Source organism: Delphinus delphis, chromosome 19 (genome assembly GCF_949987515.2).
Source record: "Delphinus delphis chromosome 19, mDelDel1.2, whole genome shotgun sequence".
Taxonomy (NCBI): domain Eukaryota; kingdom Metazoa; phylum Chordata; class Mammalia; order Artiodactyla; family Delphinidae; genus Delphinus; species Delphinus delphis.
This window is the reverse complement of record NC_082701.1, coordinates 7,277,513-7,293,502: the sequence shown is the minus strand read 5'-3', so window position 1 is coordinate 7,293,502 and position 15,990 is coordinate 7,277,513. Positions and strand designations below refer to the sequence as shown.

Sequence of the window (15,990 nt, the reverse complement as noted above, 5' to 3'; positions counted from 1 at the left end):
CGTTGAGGAGCTCCTCTAGGGCCCTTAGGAGCTCAGAGGTGCCGGAGCGCCTATGTGGGGGGCTGTCGGGGCAGAAGCACCTCCAGATGCCCCTGCACTTGACGGAGGGGTGCAGTTCCCCCCCACACACCAAGGGCCCCCAGGAACGCAAGTGTCGGCTCCCTGTGTCCCCCACGCGGGTCCTTTTGAAACGGAGCAGGACCCTATGGTCCTTGCCCCCCATGTCCTCAGCCTGCCTTTTGTCTGTGGAAAAACTTTAGCCAAAGAATAAGTTTAATCAGAAGTGAAAAAATGCAGAAATAGAGGAAAACAAAGGAGACCAGATAATAATAGTTTAGTCCTTAAGCATAGTCAAGGACCTTTGGTTCGTCCTTAAGGTCTATAGATAACATTCTGAGCTGTATCCTGTGAGCTGTTTTGCAGCTACTGAAGCCCCCACCAGGCGGAGGAGGATGACTACATGATGACCAAATTGAAGCCATGACATAAGCTGCTCCACTTCACACAATTCCTAGAACTGGCCTCAAAGAAATGGGAACAAACCCTGGAACTAAAGATTAACCGTACTTAAAACGACCAAGATGACGCTGATCAGACCACATTACTGGTTTCAAGCTGACTCTCAGAACTGACTATGCTGTTCTGCTCCCTCCCTCCGCCTATATAACCCTGAAACTCCCTTTTAAAAGCCCCTGTCCCCTGAACAGCAATCGGGAGTTCTCGGACAGGACTCCACCCTCTCCCCGGTTGCCAGCCTCTGAAGCAACCTTTCCTTTCCTACCAACACTTGTCTCTCAAGAATGGGCTTTGTGGGCTTCCCTGGTGGCGCAGTGGTTGAGAGTCCGCCTGCCGATACAGGGGAAACGGGTTCGTGCCCCGGTCCGGGAAGATCCCGCATGCCGCGGAGCGGCTGGGCCTGTGAGCCATGGCCACTGAGCCTGCGCGTCCGGAGCCTGTGCTCCAAAAAAGAATTGGCTTTCGAGCTGCGAGCAGCCGGACCTGGGTTCGGTAACACTTTGACACTACCTTCTGGTCTGCTTTTCCCAAAAGCCAGGCGACGACTTCCCCGGCAGTCCAGTGGTTGACTCCGCGCTCCCAATGGAGGGGTCATGGGTTCTATCCCTGGTCTGGGAACTAAGATCCTGCATGCCGCCTGGTGCGGCCAAAATGAAAAGCCGGGCGAGCCTGGTACCCTCTGCTTCCCAATCCTGAGCTGAGTCTGCCACCTCTGGCTGGAAGGCATTTTATCAGCCAGGTGGCAGAGAGCACCAGGGGCAGCACCTTCGGGCCCTAGAAGGAGCCCAGCTGTACCGCTTTGGCGGTTTTCTGATGCTGATGCCCTTCCGTCCACTTCCTTCTCGGGGCTTCTCAGGAAGGGAGCGTGTGACCCAGACCTCATAGGCACAGGGGACAGAGCACCAGGGAGGAAGGTGGTCCTCCCAGACTCCAGTTGTGCTTGAAAACGTGGGGATGAAAGGGGCTTGGGCTGCGAGCTTCTTGAGGGCAAGGGCCATGCTCCTTTTGCCCTGGGCCTGGCATGAGGGCAGAGTGGCTGCCACACTCCAGCCTACCACAGCCCCGTTGAGAGCAGCCTCCACCTCCGTGGTGGGCTCAGGTCCCTGTGATCAGCCCCTGCCCTGTGCACAGACCCCTGGGGCAGGAGTTATGACCATAGTCTCGGTGCTTGGGTACCCTGGCTGCTTCTTGCAGGACAGTGGCCCCAGGCCCCTCACCAGGCCCTTCACATTCAGAGGGGAGCTGATTCGACTTGGGGAAGTATATCTCAGCACGAGGTGGCCAGGGGGCTTCTCTGCTTCTGTCTGGACAGAGCAGTAAAGGCCTGGGACCAGGAGCTCAGAGCTTGGGGACAGGATGGAAGTGAGCTCCTGGTCAGGAACTGCTCTAGACCCTCTCTAGAGGAATCCCAGGATCAGCTAAGTGTGGGTTCTGGAATCAGATGGGCCACCCCAGCCTCCCTCATTTGTCCCCTCCTAAGGCTTCAGAGGCCCTCATCTTTGGGAAGAATTCTTCGTCCTTGGTTTTGTGCTGAGGGCAGCGACCAGGTCTTAACTCCTCTCTGCCAGTTCCTGACACACAGTAGATGCTCAATAATATTTGCTGAAGGAATTCTGCCCAGAGATTATCACCACTCTTGCCCAGGGGGCAGAGGAGGTCAAAGTTTCCTATGCTAAATGTTTACTAATATCTTTTTTCCTTGAAAGAAATCAGTTTTCAGGAAGTGGGCCTAAAAGGGGATACACACTTCAAAGGCTTGTGGCTACTAGCACCAAAAAGTATTCATCTACCTACCAGCCCCAACTCTTCTTTTCTGCTCAGTTAAGATGGAGAAGGTGGCAGGACCTGGTAAATGTGTCCAGCTGTGGATTCCCCCTTCAGTGTACAAGCTAGGGATGGTGCCCAAGTACAGGACAGGATGGAGGGGCAGGGAGGCAATGGGGGGTCTTCAGGATCAGACTTTTCAAACTGGAAGAGACTTTAACTTATCTAGGCCAACCTCCTCCTTTTTCAAGGCCCAAAGATGGTCCAGAGTCACACAGCAAATTATGGCGGAGTCAAACGTGAATTCAGGTCTCTATTCCAGCCCAGAGCCCTTTGCTTCACCTCCGTACTACCTCTTTTGGCCAGAAGGGGGCACTCATGAGTCCTGGGAAAGACAACATGCCCAAGGATGCTGACTCACGCCAGTTGGACTCGTGCAGGAGGAAGGCTGGAGTCGGGTCATAAAAAGAAAAGCAATTCTCCTGATAAGGGTTTCTTGTTGAAACCTGGTTGAGCTTGAATCAACAAACAAGGTCCTTGGTGGGAGTAGCCCTGAAGGGGGATGGGGGAAAACTTACTCCAGGCCTCTTTTCTAGCTTCGTTAGTTCACAGGGTTTATAACCCGCTGCAGAAAGTGTTTCTGTGTGTAATTCAAACAAACTCTGTTTTTCCTTTCACTCAGTTGGTACACTGTTGGGACAAGCCTGGGCTGATAACAGCCAGTCCCCAGGTGATGATCTCAGGGAAGGCACCAGCAAAAAGAGTACGTGGCGGCCGGCCGGTCTGGGGGAGAAGCTCTGACTTCCAGGTCAGACGCACAGGCCAGTGGGGAGCAGGGGTGGCCTGGCAGCTGGCCCAGCCAGCCACTTATCCCAGGGTTGACACCTCTGACACAGCAGGGAGAAAAGGCTGACAGGAGAGGGGAGTGAAAGGGCTTCTGCTGCAAAAGCAGCTCCATTTCCACAGAGGTCCTGGGGCCCCGCCGAGCAATACTTCCTCCCCTGGTCTGATGTGTGGCTCTCCCGCTCCCCCCAGCACTGATCTTCCCAGCCAAGATACAGGATGGGGCAGAGGAGGGAGGAGACCCTAGAGCAGGCCCTGCTGAGTGTGCAGGGGGCCCTCAGACTTCACTGATTCTAGGACCCAAGCCAGGGGCTCCCCTCCAGTTCTCTGCACTGTCGCCAGGACGGGTGCTCCACCTGGCATTTAATCTGTCCAAATCCTGCATCCAGGCCGACGCTCAGCCTGGCCCTCCACCACTGCAACACATTCTCTCCCAAAGCCCTTCTTCCCAAGGTTCCAGGTAGCATGAGGTCCAGCAACCTGTGCTGGGGGCAGCCCTGCGGGCAAGGGCTGGGCCACCTGGGAAGAAGGGGGGCAGGAGAGACTCGGAGGAGGGTTGAGCTCTTCGGAGCTGTCTAGGGGGTGAAGGACAAAGAGATCACATGGGAGGCACCCAGGCCGGACTTGAGGGTCCAGTGTGTTGAGCTGTAGCAGCAGCGCAGGCAGCCAGCTGAGCCAAGCCGGCCGTGACAGACCTGAGCTGGGCGCAGACCCACCTTCCTGGGCCCCGGGTACTCTGATGCCCCAGCAAAAAAGTCAGGAGGATCCGCTCCTGGATTCTGCTGGTTAGAAGGAACCCCGAGCCTCTGGAGGTCAGCCTCTAAGGTCCCCACTCCTGGCTGAGTCCCGACGTGCAGAACCCAGATGGCCTTTGGTTCAGGCTTTCTGGGCAGCCCTTCACCTCAGCCTCTGGCGAAGTCGCTGGACATTCCTGGGCTGAGGCAGGCCTCACTGACTTCAGGACTCAGATGCCGGTCACACATGTGAGTGACCCCGGGCCTCAGACGCTGGTCACATACATGATCTCCACGCGCAGCCGCTTCTTGGGACCGTCTGTGTCCTCCAGAGTGAGGCCCTGCTCTGGGGCAGCCTCTGTTACAGCTCCTTGCACCTCAGCCTGCGGGCCCTGCCTCTCAATCTTCCCCAGGGCCCAGAAACTGCCACCCATGAAGAGGGCGGCTGAGATGAGGAAGAAACTTGACATGTAGAAAACATAGCTGAAGTTGCTGGTGGTGTCTAGGAGGAGTCCTAGGGGACAGAGAGCAAGTTAGGCCACTGCCCTTGGCTACCAGGCCTCCCACCCACGCCCCCTCACCCCTGCGAAACTGTGTGCTCTGTGAGAGCAGGGATTTTATTGTTGTCTCTGCTGCATCCCCAGCACGAGGAACCATGGCTGGCACCTAGTGGGAACTCATTAGGTATTTGTTGAATGAAAGGAAAGGAAACACTAAACCAGCCCCAGTCCGGGCAGGAAGAGCCCTTGGGCGGCCAGACGAGCACTTAGGGGCATGTTTCCTTCACCCTTGGTGGCAGGAAGCCAAGGACTCAAGGGCCAGTGGCGTCTGGGAGATCTGCTCAGCCCTACCCCAGGCCCGCCACGCCTCCTCCTGGATTGCTCTCCCCGCTCGTCGGCTTGGAGAACGCCCTTGGAAACTGGGACTTCCAATGCCACGCTTGAGAGGAGTCCCCGTTGTCTGACTATAATAACCGTGCTGTCTGTTGACTGCCCCCCAGCACCACGGGCTTCACAAACCTTCCCTTTTACTCTGAATGTCACACGCTCAGCCGCCCAGCAAGTCCACTCCTGTGGGTCCCTGCTTCCCGTACCTGTTCGTTTCCCTCCCGGCACAAATCACCATTACGATCACAAAGGGGCCTCTTTGCTCTAATCCCCGACTCCTCCACCAGAAGGTAAGCCCTGAGAGGTGGGGGCTAGTTCTCTGTCTTCAGCCCTGCCCACCCCGTGACTGGCACAGGTGTAGGGATGGGTGTGGCAGGTGTTCTCGTCTGCATTTTGCAGATGACACTATGGCTCAGAGAAGGAAAATGACTTGCCCGGGCCCCACAGGCAGAGGATGTTAAGAACAGCAGACATGTGCATAGCACTTACCGTGTGCCAGGCTCTCTACTAAGCTCTTTTCTATATGACACTTGTGATCCCCACAACAAGCCTGTGAGGTAGATTCTACTGTCATCCCCACTTTACTGATAAGAAACCAGAGGTACAGAGGGGAAGACAAAGGACTGAGATAAGTCTGGTATGAAAATCCTTATTTTTCACTGTTCGTACCCCGAGTGCCAGCTGCGGAACAGGCTACAGCCAGTCCCCTGAGGTGCTTGAGAAAATCCCAGATTCCAAGTCGCTCACCCTGAGATGCTGGAGGGGGCCCAAGTCTCCAGACTGTTCCTATTTGCACCCCCCCATGCCCTGCCCAGGCCACCCCTGGCTGCCCTCCCTCCCAGGGCCTCACCGGCCAGTGGCGGGGAGATGAGGATGGAGATGCTCTCCAGGACGGTGAAGAGGCCCAGGGCGCTGGAGAACCGGTCCATGGGGACAATGTCCATGAGGACCTGGAAAAGCAGAGCACCAATGCCGCTCATGGACACGCTGTACACCAGGCAGTAGGCCACCAGCACCCGGAAGTCGGCCGACGCCGCGCACGCCAGGTTGGTGAGCCCGTTGAGCAGGGCCGCCAGGCTAAACAGGTACTTGCGGTGACTGGCAAAGTCCCGCCGGCCCGCCACCAGCCCAGCCATGGGCCGCAGGAAGATGTTGCTAAAGCCAATGATGGAGATGAGCAGGGCCGCCCTGTGTTCATCCACCCCGTGCCAAATGGCATAGGGCACCAGGAAGACGTGGGGCAGCGGGAAGCCCACAATCATCCAGGCGACTCCCAGGGTGTACACGCGGTAGCCCACGTTGTGCCGCAGGACATCGAAGGCCAGGTGGCGCCGGATGGCCCGACCGCATGCTGCCGGGCAGCCGCGTGCGGGTCTCTTGGAAGGTGGAGGGAGGCCATCTCTGGTCTCAGGGGTCACACGGGCAGGCACGGGCCTCAGGATGGCCCCACAGACACAGCAGTGGAGGAGAACCCCGCCGAAGATGAGGAAGCTGCCTCTCCAGCCCAGGTCCTCCAGGAGATAGCGGGAGAGCAGCGGCCAGAGCATGATGCCCAGGGAGACGCCCGCCGAGGCCAGCGCGTTGGCCAGCACCCGCCAGCGGGTGAAGTACAATCCCAGCACAGTGATGCTTGACTGAAAGCTGAAGCACATGCCCAGGCCTGCGGAAGGAGAGGGGAGGACCAGCTCCAGGGCGCACCCAGTGCAGGGACCCTGGGGTCAGGTCCCAGGTCTGTTCTCCTTCCGTTCCAGCGCAGACCCACTTCCAGGTCCCCAGGGATTTAAGATGGAATCAGCCTACCTCACCACCTCCCTAGAAGCATCCCACCCCTCAGATCTGCCCTCTCAAGGCTGCCAGGGGGCACACCTGTTCCCGCTGGCACAGCACCAGGGGGATTTTCAAAACCCTAGATCAGGTTAAGTCTCTCTGCTGCTTAACACCTTCCAACGATTTCCCATCACACCTAGAAGAAAAGCCAGAGTATTTACTCTGCCCTGGAAGGCCCTGCACGGTCTGGCCCCTGGCCACCCCTTGGGTGCCATCTCAGGCCGCTCTCCCTGGCACTCGCCACGATCAAGCCCCATCGGTCTCTTTCTCTTCCTCTGGACATTAAGCTGCCCACCTACTCGGACATTTGCAGTTGCCATTCCCTCTGCCTGGAATATGCTTCCCTCAGACTTTCCTCTCCTGACTCAGCTTGGATGCCACCTCCCCCCCCCGCCACTCCGTGCACAGCTGAACATGCTGGAGAGAAAGTTCGCAACCAAGCTGTGACCACTGGCCTCAGGCGGGCCCTCGGGCCACCCACGGTGCCACTGTAGTTCCCTCGACCATTTACTGTCCCCGCTCTTAGATGACCACCAGGCCTTCCTCCTCTGAGCACCCCGACACCTCCCTCCTGCACTGCCAGCTGACCACCTACCTTCCCGTCTGTGACAATGGACAGTCCGTGCTCCCAGTCAAGGGCAACCCTCCACTTCCGCCCTGCATCCTGTCTACTTGAAGGCACACCCCTCCAGCAATTTCTCTCCCCTGCGGCATCCATTATCCCCTCTTTACTAGATCATTCTCCCTCATTGTTATTTCTCCCGTTAAAACAAAACTCTTGACAACAGTCTCTTCTGGGTACTGGTCCATTTCTCTGCTCTCCCCTTATATCAAAATTTCTTGGAAATACTGTTTATCTCCACTGTCTCCAGTTTCCTTCTTCCTCTTCTTTCTCTCTTGTTTTCTTTTTTTGGCCGTGCCACGTGGCTTGTGGGATCCCAATTCCCCGACCAGTGATCGAACCTGGGCCACGGCAGTGAAAGCCCAGAATCCTAACTACTAGGCCACCTGGGAACGCCCCTATTGTTCTCTTTTGAACCTGTTCCAATCAGACTTTCATCCTTACCTCTGCTCCAGATTCCTCTTATCAGAGCCGCCAACCTCCACTTTGCAAAGCCAAAGATGGAGTCTGATCCCCACTCGGTCTGATCCATCAGTGGCTTGACAGTCGATCACTCCCTCCTGCTTGCGCACTTTCCTCACTTCCTTTCTCAAGAAACCCCACTCCCTCTCTGTCACTTCTTCCTGCCCAGGCCGCTAACCACTGGAGTGTCCGTGTCCTGGGCCTCAGGCCTCAGTCCTTTACATCTGTCCTCCCTTGTTCCCTTAGTGACAGCAGGGTGATACCTCATCTCGAGACTTGAGTACGAGCCATCTCAGGATTCCCCAGCTGCCCGCTCCAGTTCAGGCCTGTTCCCTGAACTCCAGACCGGATGTGTCCAAACCTGAGCTTCCCATCCTCCCGAGAACCTGCTCCTCCCCTAGTTTCCCACTGTAGTTAGTGGCTACTGCATTCTTCCATTCTCCCCTTGGTATCACCCTTCTTGGGTCTTGGGTCATCTTGGCCCCTTCTCTGCACCTCACATGCAGTCCTGAACACAACCACGTCCCATCACCCCAATCATACCACCCTGGTTGAAGGTACCACCACCTCCTGGCTGGGTGGTGACCACGCCCCTGCCTGTTCTCTGCTCCCAGCCCAGCCCCCTATGGTGTATTCTCAACACCGCAGCCAGAGCAGTGCTCAGTGCTTCACAAACAGCGGCTGGATGACGTCCCTCTGCCCGAACCCCTCACATGGCCTCCCATCTCACTACACAGCCTTTTAGGAACTAAACCTGTTCCTGGTCCCCCCACCCCCCGACCCCTTTGACCCTTCATTCACGCCCCTCCACCCCACCGGCCTCCGCGCTGCTCCTCGAGCACTTCTGGGCCTTTGCTTTTGCTGTTCCTGCTGCCTAGAATGCTCTTCCCCTGCCGGCAGCCTCCCTCACCTCCTTCTGCCCAAATGCCACCTTCTCTGCAAGGCCTTTCCCGACCGCCCTGCTGAAACCAGCAACCTCCCCCAACCCTGCTTCACCTACCGCACTGGCTGCTTCAGTTATTCTACCTCTTTACTTGTTTAATCTCTACCCACCCCCAGCCGAGCCGGGACACTATCACATCTGCTGTCCTGTCTTCTCAGATGCTCGTCATGATCAGATATGATCCTTCGTACTCCTCTGTTCATTGTCCCTCTCCCTCATGTGACTGCAGGCGGCCCCAGAAGACGCGGTGCCTCGCCTGCCCTGTTCACTGTGCCTGGCCCTTTTCAATCTTGCACCCAGTAGCTACCCAGCAGTTCTCGACATGGAATGACAGTCACCTGTGATGAAGCCTGCCGTGAGGTAGAGCTGGCCGAGGGTGCAGCAGAAGGAGCCGGCCACCATGCCCAGGCTGGCCAGCACGCCGCCCAGCATCACCGTCGCTCTGCAGCCGAAGCGCCCCACCAGGATGCTGCACAAGGGTCCTGTGCGGAGGAGGCAGCCGGCAGGTGGCAGCGAAATGACGAGGTCAGAGGGAGGGGGACAGCGGGCTTGGGAGGGGGTTCCAGCAGGAACTAGCAGGTGGCTTAACGGGCACGAGCCCCAGCACATACAGACCTGGGCTCTGAGCTCCGCCCTGCCACAGACTGGCGACGGGCCAAGCAACGCCAATCCCTCTCTGTGCTGCAGTTTCCTCCCCCAGAGACTGAGGGGTCAGACTGGGTGATGTCTGGCCAGCTGTGAGGTGAGGTGCTGCAAATATTCCATTTGACCCTGACAAGGATCCCCGGAGGTACAGACTGAGGCCGTTCACTGCACTGACCTGAAGCCGCTTCTGTCCAGGTGAAATGGGATTGGCTTGTGACCTGGGTGGACGCCCCTCATGGGGGTCTGTCTTGGTGGGCGAGGGTCCCAGGGCAGTTAGATCATGGTGAGCGCCGCCTCCAGCCCCTGCTCCCCCTTCCCCCATCCTCAGGAAGACTGGCCACAGCCCTCCCACCATCCTTCAACCTGTCCAGGGTGGGCAGCCTGGGGCCCTGGGCCACCCTTCAGCCGCTGGCTCTGGCCTCTGGGGCACTCTGGAGAAACGCAGGTGGGGTACCCTCTCCCCCCAACCCCCTCCAGCCATCACCAAAGTCTTGCACCCAGAAGTTTAGCTCCTGGTAGAGAGGGGCCTGTTCTCCCTCACCCACCCCCACCCCGAGCTGCTTTCTCACCAGTGCAGACCGAGTAGAAGCCAGTCCTGGCCGCCTGCTCTCGTCACCTCACAGGGCCCCATTCACCAAGTACCCTGCCCCCGAGTACACACAGCAGAGTTTCCCCAGAGTTGCTCTCCCAGAGAGCAGCCAAAGGGACAAGGAAAGTGTGTGTGTGCACTCGGTGTGTGTCTGCGTGTTTGGCGTGGAGAGAGGATGTGTGGGTGTGAGCCAGTACGAGTATGGGAGCGAACATGGGAAGTGAGAGGTCCGTCCTCAGAGGTAATCAAGGAGAGGTAGCCATAGAGGGAGAGGCAAGGCTTTGAAGTGGACATGACTGCTGACTCACACATCTCTCCCACCTCATACTCTGGCCTGACTTTGGAAAGGTGACACTGGGGAAAGCCCTGCGTCATCGAGTTGGGAGTGAGGGGCCGGGATGTGTGCCAGCTCAGCCGAGACAGCCGAGGGCGCTGGGTGGGGCGCTGGGAAGCAAGGTGTTTCTGCTTCCACCCTGAACTCACCCTGCAACACCGGCAAGGCCTTGTACTTTGTGCTTGCTTTCCTCACCTCTAAAACGTGTGGGGGTGAGAGGTACTTAGGATCAAGGACACTTTCAAGTTTAAAATTTCCATGATACTCTGAATGAGCGTGGGCTAAAGGTGTGTGTGTGTGTGTGTGTGTGTGTGTGTGTGTGACACAGAGAGACAGACAGGAGTCCCGGGCCCACTGCGATGCTGGCACACCTGCTAGGCATGAGTCTGAAGCTGGTAGGGGAGTGAGGTCCCCAGCGAATGCCTGGCTCCCAGCCCCTGGCCCAGACCCCTCTCTGGCTGCAGGGAAGGAACTGTCTGAGATTCCCACTACTGCTCAACCTTGCTGACAAAAAGGTTATGCGGTCTGGGCCAGGCCTGGCCTTGCTCCTTGCCAGGCAGCGTGTTCAGGGGTCACTGCAGTGAGGGTGGCTTCTATCCCAGTCTGACTTCCCTCCCCATTCGAGGGAAGGACCTGGAATAACAAGCAGGCTGCTGGTGCCAGGTGGAGGTCAGGGCAGGAGGTAAGCAGGGAGATGGATCAGCTGAGACAGGCAAACACACCCGTGCGGAGAGCCCGGCGGGCTGTGAGGTCCAGCTCTCGCTGACCAGGCCCCTCTGCGGGAACTGCCTGTGGAGCTCTCCCTGGAGATCTTCCAGGAGCCCAAGGCTATTGTGGAGGACCCTCCTGCGCAGCCCCTGCCCTTCCCTTTCCCTGGGGTCAGGGTGAGGTGCTCACATCCCTGGGGGAGCCCTCCCTCCGTCTCCCCAGCCCTTGCAACACCCCCTCTGCTTCCTGGTGAAAGATGGGCTCTTGCCCTGCCCCCCTCCTGCTCCTGGTGTCTTCCTTGAGCCCTCCTTCCCATCCTGAAGCCCTGATGAGGGTCTCCGGAATACTAATAACTCACAGCTGCTTCCACTGCCCTAGCTCTCGGACCTGGCCGGGACCTCATGTGACCTTCTCTGCAATCCTGTGTGGGAGGTGGGCAGGATGGGATACTGGGTGTTACTCCCATATTGCAGAGGAAGAAACTGAGGTTCCGAGAGGTCACCCAGCAGGACCCCAAGCCGCTCCTCCTCCAGTCTGTGCTCGAATGACCGGCACGCCTGCAATCTGGATCCATCCTCCCACGGTCATCAAGGGGACCGGCTTTACCTCTCAGGGGCCTCTCCATCCTCTGCCCCTCCCCAGCCCAGTCCAGCCCAGCCCCCCCAGACTCCAGGCAGGGGAGCTGGCCCTGTTGAAATCAGAGGAGGTCTTAGGGATACACAGCACAGGGCAAAACCTGTGGCCTCAGAGAGAGGGACCCAGGAGGCCAGGGAGGTTGTGGCTTCCTCCCCAACCCAGGCTCTTTTTCATCCCTCCCTCCATCCCTCCCCTGGCTGCTCACCCCCTGCATGGAGCATGGCTGTCAGGATGGACGGGAACCAGGAGGTCTCGCTGTTGCTGGCCTGGAACTCACGCTGCAGTTCAGTGAAGAAGATGCCGATGCATGTGGGGAAGCCCAGGGTGAGGCCCTGGGTCACCACAGAGGCCAGGAGCACCATCCAGGCCCAGCAGCCCTCCGAACACTCCAGGGCCTGGGGCATCCTCGGCTCCAAGTGCTGCCGCCACAGCCTCGCGGCCACTGCTCCTACTGCCCGGGCCGCCTGGGGAAGGGACAGAATGGAGCTGCCAGCCCTCCCTTGGCCCACCCGCCACCTTCCCTGGGTGCTTGAAACCGTCCCTTCCTCTTGCCCCAGCACCAGGTATCACAGAGGGGCACCGCCCCCTGGGAGGTGGCCAGAGGCCCATGCGCTGGCCTTGGCATCTCCTTTCACCTGCTTCCCAGAGCAAGCCTGGAGGGAGGGACAGGAGGGGCAAGCAGGTGAGCCATAAGTCAGACAAGGCAGGTGGGTGGAATTCTTTCTGGTTGTTACATCACTTAGTGGTCGGCAGGTGGGACCTCCCAGCCAGCCTTGGCCCGACCGCACACACCACGTGGCACGCACTCGACAGTCGCTTCCAGAATGGAGCAGGCGTCTGAGCCAGCCTAGCCCCGACGGCGCACAGGCGCACACGGATACCTTCCGAACATTCATAACCAGGCTTCCTGCTCACAAACACGGGCTTTCGCGATGCCACATCAACAGCCAGGTTCCCTGTCAGTGCTGCTGTGACGGCTGAGGTTCCCTGTCAGTGCTGCTGTGACGGCTGAGGTGAGCAAGACAGGGCTGGGGTCCCCCAGGAGCGCACACAGAACAGCTACACGAGGGCTTACGTAGACACACACACAGAGGGTTTCCCTGGTGGCGCAGTGGTTAAGAATCCGCCTGCCAATGCAGGGGACACGGGTTCGAGCCCTGGTCCGGGAGGATCCCACGTGCTGCGGAGCAACTAAGCCCGTGCGCCACAACTACTGAGCCTGCGCTCTAGCGCCCGCGCGCCATAGCTACTGAAGTCCGCGCACCGAGAGCCCGTGCTCTGCAACAAGAGAAGCCACCGCAATGAGAAGCCTGCGCACCGCAATGAAGAGTAGCTCCCGCTCGCCGCAACTAGAGAAAGCCCGTGTGCAGCAACGAAGACCCAACACAGCCAAAAAAAAAAAAAAAAAAAAAATACACACGCAGACACACACCACGCAGACAGGCAGAGAGAAACACATGGAACCACCCAGGAACACAGATTTACATGCAGACACACACTTACATAGACACATACAGAAAAGTCTAGAGACACACAGACACACACAGTCACACATACAGATGCGCACACATACAGAGACACACAGACATACGCTTACGCAGATACACACTTAAAGAGACAAACTCAGACAAGCCTAGAGACATACAATCAAATGCACACAGACAGACACATGCTACACAGACGTAAGGACACACACAAACTCGCAGGGTTGCACGCTCTGCAGACAGATACACACACCCTCACATCTTTGATTCAGTCCCACCTCGGTTCCTCGCCACCACCCAGGCCACTCCCCCCATCACAGAAGCTGCCTTAACCAGGCTGCAAAGCCCCAGCCCCCTCCCCAGATGTCGAGCCCTTTTCCAGTCCCCTCCATCCTGGCTCTCCAAAGAGCCAAAGGGTCCCAGGAGCTCCTGTTCCCAAGCCTCCCTCCTTTTAGCCCCAGGCCCGGAAGATCCATGGAAACTCAGGAAACTACCAGAAATATGAAACCCCCTTCCTGCCAAGCCCAGCACCCCACCCCTCCCCCCCACCCCAGGGCCCAGGAGCTTTAACACAGCACCTAAGCCGGACCCACCCTAACTGCCTCCTTCACGGGCTCCAATCCCTTCTCCAGCCACAAGGCCTCTTCCCTCCCCAGAGGACCCCCAGGGGCCCTGCCAAGGGGAGCAGCCCATTCATCCCTAGCCCCGGAGAGTGTGGGACGTGTGTGTGTGTGTGTGTGTGTGGGTGGTGGGGACCTCGAGTCCTGTGTGTGGGCTGGGAGCACCTCCTGCCCTCCTAGCTCCTGCACATGACACTAGCCCTAGAGATCCCCCAGCTCCGATTCTCCTGGCTCAGCCCCATGCTCGGGGCAAACCTCAGACACAGGCTCCTCCGGCAAACTGGCTCTCGCCCCTTCCAGGATTTCTGTTCCCTTGGCAAACGAAAAGGCCACTGGTGCCACCTGATCCTCTCAGTGAATGTCAAGTCTCCCCACCCTGCTCTACTGCTCACCCCCCTCCCCACGCATCCCGGCCCCTCGGTCCTCCCAGACCTGCCACCTTCCCCCTCCTCCCAGAAGGGCCGCCAGCCTTCCCTCCACCACCCTCACTTCCTCCCGCTGCCCCCCATGGCGCCCCACCCCAGCACTCCCCAGCCCCTCCCTGCTCTGGTCCCCTCTCCTTCCGCCCTTGTCCGGCCCCTCTGTGGAGAGGTCTCCCCTCTATGGAGAGGTCTCTTTCATGCCCTTAGTCCAGGACTCTGACCTTCGCTCTGCACTTACCTTCCTTCTGAACCTTTCAATGGAGCTAGTTTCTCCTCCCTCCAGGCCCCCCAGACAATCAGAGTCCAGGAAACCCTAAGCACCTTTGTTCTCTCTTTGCCCTGGCCTCCCTCTGGGAGCTGTCTTGAAGACTTTGGCCTTCCACAAGGAGGCTATCTCCTCCCATACACCCCCAATTCCCGGGTCACACACATAGCTTTTCTGTCCCCCAGCCCCTCCCTCAGCAAGCTGGTTCCCCCTCCGGCTGCAGAGATTCCAAAATCCTCAGCCAGAGAGAAGTCCTGTTGGTCCTTCAAGATTCAGCTCCAGCAGCACCTCCAGGAAGCTACCCTGACCCTTACCCCAGGCTAGGCTAGGCCCTTTCCCGTACTTCTCTCTGTAATAGCAGTTCTCACACCACATTGGAGTGGGTCCTTCCCTTGTTTATCACTGTCGCCCCGCTCCTCCTCCCCACCTTCCATACCACGAGCAGGACCTGTTCACAGCCCCGCACCCAGCCTCCACCTGAGCACAAAAATGTAACATTAATGTGACCCACCTGTGTTCTCCAGGGGGCAGGCAAGCCCAGGAACAAGGGTGACCTGGTTTCCCAGCAGGTAGGTCCATTCCAGAAGACTCGAGCAGAGCGGAGCAGAGCAGAGATGGGGGCTCCGGCTCCACCTCTGCCCCAGCAGAGAAGTGGTCTTCCCTTGGTACTGGGAGCCAGGAGTCACAATCACTGCCTGGTGCGTGGCTGGGGCAAAGGAGGGAAACGCGGCTGGAGACACTTCACTCTCCCTTCCCGGGACTGGAGGCGAGCAGCTTTCCGCAGGAGCTGCCGACCTCAGCCCTCGGGGTCCCCCACCCTGAGCGAGACCATCTTCATGCCCAGGTAGCCTGAAGCCGGGTTTGTGGGCAGGGCAGAAGTTCACATGACACCTCTTGTCCTTCTCCCGTCACACACAGTCCCTGGGCTTCTCATCTGATGACAGAGGCCTAGCTAGGCCCTCAGAATCCAGTCCCAGCCCCTCTGAGCTCGCAGGTACCGGCAAAAGGGTGAGCGGATGCTCTCACACAGGGCTTTGGGGTTAGGCGCCGCCCCCTCTCCCTCTGCCCCCTTCCCGCGGTGGGAGAGCTGGTGAGAGGAAAACGAGGAATCACCAGCTTCACCAGCAGCGGAAGGATGGCCAGACCCTGCAGACCCCCTCTCTCCCCAGGCCCCACATCAGGCAGGATCCCGGGCCTGAAGCCCAGGACACAGGACAGGCAGCAGTGCGGGTTCCTGCAGGACAGGAGAGCAGCAAGAACCAGCCTGAGCTTGGGGTTGACAAGCCCGCACATCCCTGCACCTGGCAGGGGCCGGCTGGCGCCAGCCACCCTCCTCCCTTCTGTGCCTCCAAAGGTGCCCCGCCATCCGGGCAGGGGCAGGCTGACCACAGCCTGGAAGGGGGATGGGATAGGCAGCAGGAACTTCCTGACCTCTTGTCACCCTGGCTCAGTCCCTGCTGTCGGGATCTAGTTTCCTTCCACTCGGCTTCCCACCCACCCCGACATGGATCTCCTCTGGGTGGGGCTTCTGGACGTCCAGGCGGCGTCCCCGTGGAGATTTCAGCCCAGGCCTTGGCTGGTGCCTGTCCCCTCACCCCTCAGGCCATCGCAGGCTGGGGCGGCCCAGGACCCGGGCAAGAGGCTTTTCTGGATCCTCTCCCCCCACAGGCGGGAAGGGGCCCCGGAGGC

The 15,990-nt window shown here is 58.7% G+C and overlaps 1 protein-coding gene across 1 annotated transcript in view; it reads right to left on the bottom strand.

Moving 5' to 3' along the window:
* Window positions 1-267: 267 nt before the first annotated feature.
* Window positions 268-15,990, bottom strand: part of SLC16A5 (solute carrier family 16 member 5) — a 30,251-nt gene continuing 14,528 nt past the window's right edge. Inside the window, exons 7-11 of the mRNA XM_059998161.1 lie at window positions 14,813-15,007; window positions 11,716-11,974; window positions 8,937-9,080; window positions 5,595-6,404; window positions 268-4,371 (exon numbers count right to left, since the gene is read on the bottom strand). Of these exons, the coding sequence (XP_059854144.1) occupies window positions 4,124-4,371; window positions 5,595-6,404; window positions 8,937-9,080; window positions 11,716-11,914 (1,401 nt within the window). The 5' untranslated portion in view covers window positions 11,915-11,974; window positions 14,813-15,007 and the 3' untranslated portion in view covers window positions 268-4,123. The remainder of the gene's footprint in view (window positions 4,372-5,594; window positions 6,405-8,936; window positions 9,081-11,715; window positions 11,975-14,812; window positions 15,008-15,990) is intronic.